This window comes from Rhododendron vialii, chromosome 8a, assembly GCF_030253575.1.
Source record: "Rhododendron vialii isolate Sample 1 chromosome 8a, ASM3025357v1".
NCBI classification, from domain to species: domain Eukaryota; kingdom Viridiplantae; phylum Streptophyta; class Magnoliopsida; order Ericales; family Ericaceae; genus Rhododendron; species Rhododendron vialii.
In genome coordinates this window covers 8,488,673-8,497,937 of record NC_080564.1, presented here as the reverse complement: position 1 = coordinate 8,497,937, position 9,265 = coordinate 8,488,673, and the positions used below count along the sequence as shown (strand labels likewise).

Below are 9,265 nucleotides of genomic sequence, written 5' to 3'. Positions count from 1 at the left end.
AGCACTGTTGAAAATATCGATTTATTTAGCCATGTATATATATTATCTGGAAATGCTAGTTAATTGTTTCGGTCTTCAAATTTTCAAAATTGTTTGATGGCCAAAAAATACATTCGTCGTAGTTGAATCAGCCTCATTGGTCGAGTATTGACAATGGATTAAGCAGGCACATCATTTAATTTTGAACACAATAACACGCTATTGAATTTGAATACTGATGGATATAAATGTAATTTTCTGTAGCGGCTACCATCACGGATGCAATTTTCGATTGGTAATACTATCACAAACCCCGGTCAATAACATACTTACCACTGTTATTTAAAACCTTGCAACAAACCAACCCATCACCAATAAGCACTACATATATAGTTTAAGTTTGAACTCTACAAATAGGCCTTCATCAGCAGTTGCTTTTCTTCGTAAAGATAAATTCTTGTATTGTTGAAAGTATACTTAGTAGCTCTCTCTCTCTCTCTCTCTCTCTCTCTCTCTCTCTCTCTCTCTCTCTCATATGGCCCTGACCAAGGACCGAATCCCAAACAACACACAAATGGGCTTGGTCCAAGCCTACGCGTACTATGGAAACGTTTTTGGAGGGTCATCAGCTCAAGTTAATTCTGATCAATCTTATCAGCCAGATGAGGGGGGAGCTCAATCAGTGATTAACTTCAAAAGTAGTACTGCAGGGTACAACAACATAATGCATAGCAATGGATCATCTTTTCTTAGCTTTGACCAGAATCCTGATCATCATCATCATCAAAATTCTAACCCTAACAAGATCAGTGACGATCAGCAATTAGACGACGATTACTCGATTTGGGAGGATAATCTGATCCAGGATTTCAGCACTACTCGCGTTCAATCTACCAGCTCTTATGGGGCTGATCAGCCATTTGGGTGGCACAATTCCGAAGAAAATCCCAATTGTGGAAACAATTTTCATGAGGAGTTTGGAAAACAAGATGAAGGCTTCAATAAGCGCCCCCATAAGGTAATTTACCTCCTCCCAAATGCTTCAAAAATCGATGAGCTAGCCTAGCCTAGTACCATGTTGTTTCGGAAAGAACAAAGAGTTTTTATACGGAAATCTTGTCTACCCAGAATGAGGTGACAGTGACGTTTTTGAAATCATGAGGCGTAGTGACGGGTGGATGTTTTAATTTGAAATGAAATGTAACGGCCGCAAAAAAAATTACGTTACTCTGCACGAAAAATCTACACGAAATCCTATTGGTGTGCCTAGCTTCGCTCGATAAAAAAACACGAAAATTTTCACCAAAAAAATTTACTTACATTAATTCCTTGATTATATCCATTGGAATGTACTATTACAGGGAGAGAGCAACCAAGCTATCAAAAAACAGTGCACAAATGCAGCCAAGAAAGCCAAGCAAAAGTCAACTACTCCATCCAAGGACCCACAAAGTGTTGCAGCCAAGGTTTAATTTAATTACTTTTTCTTGAATTTAAACTTAATTATTTTCAAAATAAATTAACTTAAATTTCGAATTAATTAAGCAGGATCAACATCTGAATTTACTACTAATTAATGAAGGAATATTTTGTGTGTGTGTTACAGAATCGACGCGAACGGATTAGCGAGAGGCTAAAGGTATTGCAGGACCTTGTTCCAAATGGTTCTAAGGTAAATTCCACCGTAATTATCATAAATTATCAGTCCTCTTAAGCTGTAAAAGTGTAAATTAATTAATGACGTTTTTGTACTAATTTTCTTCTTAACATTGTTAATTTGCAGGTTGATTTGGTTACCATGTTAGAGAAAGCTATTAGCTATGTCAAGTTTCTTCAATTACAAGTGAAGGTTAGTACTTTTCTTTAAAAGCTCTCAATTTCTCAAGAGCTAGCCAGCCTGGGTTTGAATCATTGAAGAAAGGGAATTGATATTCGCGCTCCAAGATTTACTGCAGGCGCTCCACCTTTTTGTTTTTACACCGTCAACATCACAGTGTAAAAACAAAATATACACTGATGTTGCCAGCAACATCACAGTATAAAAACAAAAAGGTGGAGCGCCTGCAGTAAATCTTGGAGCGCGAAAATCAGTTCCCTTGAAGAAAACATACACATAAAATAATTGACAAGAATGTGAACAAAAATGATGAGAAACTTCCACTGAGGGAAATAAGTACTTATTTTTCAAATAAATACTTATTTTTTGAGTTAAAGGTAATGTATTATGAAAGAATAATCTGTCTTGTAGAGGAGAAAATAAGTACTTAAAAATAAAAACTTTAGCAGAACGGGGCCTAATAAGATCAATTACTTGGACATGGACTACCATTGATTTTTACTACATATTCCTTTCGACTCATTTTTTTTTTAAATAGGTCATTTTTGTAATTAATAAAGTACCACCATGCATAATTTTTTGAAATACTACACCAATTTAAGGAATTGATTGAGATCTTCAAATTGGAGGGGAAAAAAAAAAAGTAAAAAAGATATGCACGAAAGCTCTTTCTATTTTTATCCAAAAAATGGCATAATTTTTTTAAATAACAAACAATAAAGGACAAGACAGTAACTTTTGTTTTTGCACTTTTTTTCCCGCGGAGAATTTAACTCAAAATTTATGGGTATTTCTTTAGGTGTTGGCAACCGATGAATTTTGGCCAGTGCAAGGCGGAAAAGCTCCTGATATTTCCCAGGTAAAAGAAGCCATTGATGCAATCCTTTCATCCCAAAAAGACAAAAACTCAAGCTCAGAGTGATTCACGAAACCCAAGAGGAAGAAGAAGATCAGACACTACAAGAATCCATGTAATAGGCGACGAAATCTAATCTTTTGGCGACGAAAATAATTCGTCACCTATTACATGTTTTGTTGTAGTGAGAGAATGATAGAAGTAACTAAAAAAGAAATACTCCAAGAGACAAAGTTTGAAGAAAAGCTATCCTTTGGAAGCTAGTAGAGCAACCTCGTCCCATTTTTCATTAATTAATTATCTAATGTCCATCTTCTTTGTAACATTATTATTCTTTCTATTTATTTTTTCTGGAATTTTGTAATTCATGTTATGGAAGGGTAAGAAAGGTTGTATCCATGGATTAGCTCTGACCAAATAATTGAAGTCCTTTGTTTATTTGTATTTGTGATTTTTTTTTGTTAGGATGCTCTTGGTTTTTTCAGTCTTGGATTAATTTATGCTGTTGAATGGCTAGGGGAAAATTTAATTTAGTGTGAACCAACGCACCAAAAAGATATGCTACAATTTATTCAATTTGGCAATGTTTATCATATCTTGAACCATAGAAACAATTACATGTTGAAGATAAATTATTCAACTTCTTTAGCGAATTTTTTTTTGGTTCAACTTGAAGAAATTAGAAATTTGGGCTAGGATATATCTATTGGGAAATTCCAAGGTGTCCCATGTCTTTTTAGAGACCAAAATAGTAATGTCATTCTCTTTTGTGAATGTTTTTGTGATTTTATGGTGAATATAGCGGGAGGAGGGGATCACTGCGTGATTTTGTTTTGGTTAGGCATCATCGCAGTGATAACACTATTATGCGGTGGCAATTTGTATATATCCTCAGTCGTTTTGTCAAACGTCTTCCTCTTGTAATGTTGTTGTGTCGTCGTATTGTGGTAAAAATCAAAGAGGGTAAGAACGATATCCTCAGACAAAATGGGAACATTATACAAATTTTTTGATCTACTCAAATTAACAAAACTGATCGATCGGTTCCTTTCTCCAAAGGGCAAAAAAGGAAAAACAAAGCGATATTCACACTGTAAAATTACATTTGTCACAGACTATTTGTATTCATTTTTTTTTGTCTCTGGGTCTCTCGGAGGCCATGAGAAGACGAAGGGAATGTTAATAACATTTCCCCATAAAGTCAAGCAGTAGGTATATCAGATAAGTCTACCAAATTGAACATTCGTTAACTTGTTACTTAACATACTAATCCTACAGATCTAGAGAGAGAGAGAGAGAGAGAGAGAGAGAGATTTCTGGGCAAACCCATTAGTAAAAAACACTTTGCAACTGTGGTCCTATTATTCCATTACATATATATACTGGTATTGGTCCCCAAGATTTAAAAAGACTTTTCCATTTCTAATCCGATGGCGGATTTCTTCATCCATCTTTTTGAGTTTGAGTCATCATACTGAGTGTATAAAATCATAATTTGGTTCGCCATGCCCATCGAAAAAGAAAAAAGAGATCGAAGACCTCGATCGATCGCAGCCGTAAATTAACGTGAAGCATGGCAGTAATTTCATCATGAGCTGAATTCAGATTGGCTAATTAAAACAGCTAGATAATCATTAACATTGTCAACAGATGGAAAAATTATTTAATTGCAAGCCAAACATCCTCAGTTGAGACCTTAAATTGGTATAATTCTTTAGTTTAGATCTATATGCTAGCTGCAGTATATATAGTATTAAAAAAATAAACTTTAAGTTGAATTTTGATTACAATTAATAATAATAATAATAATAATAATAATAATAATAATAATAATAATACCAGTCCTGAAGTCTTTTTTGTATGTTAATTAATTAATTTTGCTCTGTTGCATGCATCTGTTTAGAATTCCATGCAGTCATTAACAATAGGGATATGTTTCAAATTCTCTTGATTCTCGCAAATAATTATTCCATAATCCTCAATTAATTTATGCTTAATGATTGGGGGGTACTTACAAATTTTCAACGGTTAATTGCCATTTGCTGTCATTTTATTATTTTATAAAAATACTTCCAAATTCCCATGCAGAGCAGCACGGTTTGCGCTGCGTAGCTAGTTTCCCTTCCGGCCGCTTAATTCTGCCCCGAAAAAATCCCCACATTATGAGTACGAAGAATTTCTTGCGCGCGGTGCAGTATACTATTAAGTATCTACATGCACCGATGTACCACCGGTTGTACGTAGGCCACACCATTATATCGAGACGCGTACATAATTTGTACGCGGCATTGCTCGATCGATATTTTAAGTATAGAGCTCTTGATCGTTTCTACGAAAAATTCCAACGCGGTTCATTAGATTTCGATGGAATTTGGCTTGTCTGCAATCCAGTTTTGGACTGCAGAGGTGCGGTCCAAGTGATCGTAGCTGTCGGATGAAGTTTTTAAAGGTCGGTAATAAACGATTATGACCGATAATAAATTCGACAAATATCAACCATTGATTTTCAAGATGAACGCTTTAAATAGAACCGCACGCCATTCTCTACAGTTGACTGCAGAGAAGCCGGCCTAGTTCTTTCGATGTGCATGCATTCAGTGAACGAGAATTGGTTCCTTCAATTTTATCATACTCTAGTCTATATTATAAAACGAGCGGTTTTTATGTACACATACAAATAAGAGTACCTTTCTAGCCGTCAGATCAAATTTTCAATAGGTTATAGCCATTCAATCAACTTCTTTAATAAATTTATCCTCTCCCTTCCTCCCTCTTTCCTTACTTCTTTGGCAATGTTGTCATTTCTAGGAACAAACATATATTTTTTTCTTTATTTAACAATGAGCCTTTATTATCAATACATTTTCTTTTCCCTATCGTCAATCTTTAACTCTATTATTGGGATGTTGTGCATTGTCCACTCATCTGTTAGAAAACTCTATTTAATTTCTTTCTTCCATCAACTGAGGTAACAATAGAAAAATATTATAAAAATTTTACTCATACAAAAGAATAAACTTAAATTTTTTATTTTTTGTTTTTTGGGAACAAGTTGTTTCACCTATTTCTTGGATGCATGATTGAAAGTAGTGGTGCTTAATAATTTGTTTCAGTTATAGGCCTGTAGCATTCCTTTGATTTGAAGGGGGAAAAAACTCAAGTTGTGGCATTCCGTTGCAAGAATTATTTTCAATGTAAAAAAAAAACAGCATTCATTAACTTAAGGGAAGTGGAGTTTTAAAACTATTCATTTTTTTTTTTGGATTAGTTGTTGGTTGAACTATATTAGATACGGGTGTGATATAAGTATTGGTTGATCGTGATAGCTGTTAACAAATGGTTGTGCATAAGTTAATTACAAATTTCATTTGGGTATGTGCTCTTACTTTTTCAACGAGTGTGGTATTATTTGTTGTGAAACTATTCTTAGAAGAAATTAGTTCAATTTATACCATTTGTCTATTTGAAGAGAATTTTAAAAAATAAATTATAAAATTTTTCATTTGGGTTTTTTAAGATTACTAGAAGGGAAGGATAAATTTTTTTAAGTTATAATAAAAAAGTGTTGTGTAGTGTCTTTTTTTTTTTTATCGGCGTATTGTGCCGTGCCTTTAGGCACGGGTAATCACTAGTTATATATATGTAGCAATTTCAGGACCGAGCTATAGTCCTGGAGTCTCTCGTGTTTTGGTTTAGTAATTAAATTGACCTTTACCAAAAAGAATGTCATAAAATTTTCACCTCAGAGCTAGGAATCGAACTCGAGATGAGGCCAAACTATATATGAAAGACAAAATTTCGATGGGTAATTTTTGAATATTAAATTCATTCATTCGAGTATTTATCGAACGCTTCAATTATATTAAAGAGTTGATCTCAAAAATCTTCAAATATATTAAAGAGTTGATCTCAAAAAATTTTATTGTCGTATTATTCGACGACCCGTAGTATCATTCAATGGTATTATTATTGTGGTCCAAGTGAAAAATTATTCGTGCCTTACATTTATTTATAGTTAAATGACTAAAAGTTACGCCTTTTTGACATGCGTATATGTAACAAAATCATAGAATCCATACAAAAAGAAATGGGAGATGCTTGGCGATGTTGTCGATCCGGCTGTTCATCTCGACAATTGAGTGCTCGAATCTTAACCAATCGAGTAATGGACGATTCAGATTTGTATCTGAGCCCCCTTAAACTCCTACTCCTACATGGCTCCATATGTGGCATTAAAGGTTTTATTATATTTGAATATTTACTTATTTGTTTCCCATATGTAACACATTGGGCGCACTGTAAACATAAATACAAGGTGAAAAAACTAATGGGGTGAAATGAATCCGGCCGGTGCATTGTTTAAACGCTGGAGTGCTTCTATATCCAACAACAGTTTGTGAATGTCTGATTTATTCTAGTTTTTTTTTTTTTTTGGCAAATAAAAAAGAAATTGGGAAGGCATGAGAGTAATACTAAGAAAACTCAGAGAGGGATTTGCCAAGTAGGCATAAGAAAACAATATAGTATGTGTGTTTATCCTTCATGAGGATGAAGGTCGTATGTTCGAATCTTACAGAGGCCAAACATCACAAACAAAAGTCACTGGATCGAGGGTTTGTCTAGTCGATAATTTCAGGATCCCAAAATTAGTTAAGGTACACGTAAAGTTGATCGAGACATCCAATTACCGATGGGGGAAAAATACTAAGAAACAAGTGGGAAAAAGACATGCTAGCTGTTAAGCAGCTGGTAGTTGCACATGAAATGGTGCACACACTTGACCTAAGCATATGCCATGAGTCCAATGACTAGGGATTTCCAGAGTGGATATATATATATCCTAGCTACTCACACAACGGTAGCATCCCATGCGCACGTGCCCGATCGGACCACAAGTCTACAATAGGTGAAATAATCAATCAATTGTTTTTTGTTTTTTTTATAATCGAATGTCTAGATTGGTTTGGGTCGTTTGTCAACAGTGCCCATCTCGATTAATTCTAAGGTCCTCAAGTTAACGATCAGGCGAACACTTTAATAGTCCCAAAATATGAAATATTTGGCCTCATGGGATTCGAATATGCAACCTCATGAAAGACAATCAGTTATCGTTTTTTCCATTCTCACTTTACCGTGATTTTTTTTTTTTTTGAAATTAATCGATGGTCAGATTAAGTGCTGACGTAGAGAGATCTCTCTCAAATGGGGATGCTGCCGAGCAGTATCCGATTGTTCATCTCGCCAATCGACGGCTTAGATCTTAACAGAGTAATGAACGGTTTAGATATGTATACGCTAAAACTCAATTCGAGCCGACGGTACCAAGATGAACGGCTGGATGCCGCTCAACACCCGCTTATTAGGAGGTGCTCGGCAGCATCCCGGAGTCCGACTTATATGTACGTATATGGAATATGGAGTAGTATATTTAAGTTTCCAAAAAAAAAAAATGGTACCCGCGAGAAATCGACAAAAAAAAATATACCGGGAATGGCTTGATTTGAGCTATTTTTTTTAATCGTTCAATAAAAAACTGTTTGGATTAAGCTATTCCCGGTCATTTTTTTTGCTGATTTCTCGCTGATACCATTAAAATCGATTTTTGATCACATTGAGCGGCTTGGATCATTGAAATTCGATCGGAAAATAAGAAAAATGAGGAGGTCCGCATTTTAACTAAAATGATGTGGTCCTTAAGAAAGAATGAGTACATATATATATATATATATATATATATATATATATATATATATATATATTGAGAGAGAGAGAGAGAGTCTTTGTCTCAACTTGGAACGTGGTAAACAGACTGGTATGGGGAACTAATAGGGACAAGCTCATCTCATCTTCATACCCCATGTCGTAAAATAAGGATTCAACACGCTCATCTAGTAAACGCCCAACAATTCGATAAAAAAAAAATCAGTTAATATTGTTCGTTTGATGAGAACACTATTTGTTTCCGTGGGTCAAATCAAGTTGATCGATTCATTACAGAAAGTTCTTCTTTATTATGTCGTCTACGAATAATGAACGGTTTGGTCTATGTTTTGTGACTCCGGTCCGGTGGAACTCAAAAAAACGAGATTTAGAAGAGAAGAGCTTCGAAAGATGGGAGTATGGAAATGAGCTACTCCAGAACCGAGATAACATTCACCATAAGTACTTGGGATGAGTTTGCAATGGAGTCTGAAGTCTGGAGTTTCTGATAGACAACGCAATACATGGAGTTTGAGCTTTGATCATTTAAACCCTCATCAGATCTCAATATATATATATTCACAGATGCACTGGTACTATCCAATGAACACTTGAAAATTGCAATGGACAACAAATTGAAATGACACCACTATCTCAACAGTATCATTTATGGCCAAATGAACAATTATAATGAATCGGAAAAAAAAAAAAAAAACTAAGAAACAGAAACAATATTTTCATGATATTGAAAATCAAATTAACAATTTGGTAGTACTACCCCGAACAGAAACAATACTTTCATAACAACCCATGACTCTCAATTTGCAACGTCTAAAGGAGAGAGAAAATATTACAAATGCATTACAACCGATCGAATAGAAGTCAGGTGAGAT

The 9,265-nt window shown here is 34.8% G+C and overlaps 1 protein-coding gene across 1 annotated transcript; it reads left to right on the top strand.

Annotated features, from left to right (window-relative positions):
• Positions 1-440: 440 nt before the first annotated feature.
• On the top strand, positions 441-3,099 carry LOC131335614 (transcription factor RHD6-like). The gene is made up of 5 exons (XM_058371061.1): positions 441-997; positions 1,341-1,445; positions 1,586-1,651; positions 1,763-1,828; positions 2,616-3,099. The coding sequence occupies exons 1-5, from the start codon at positions 515-517 to the stop codon at positions 2,736-2,738; spliced, it is 843 nt and encodes a 280-aa protein (XP_058227044.1). The 5' UTR covers positions 441-514; the 3' UTR covers positions 2,739-3,099.
• Positions 3,100-9,265: the final 6,166 nt, after the last annotated feature.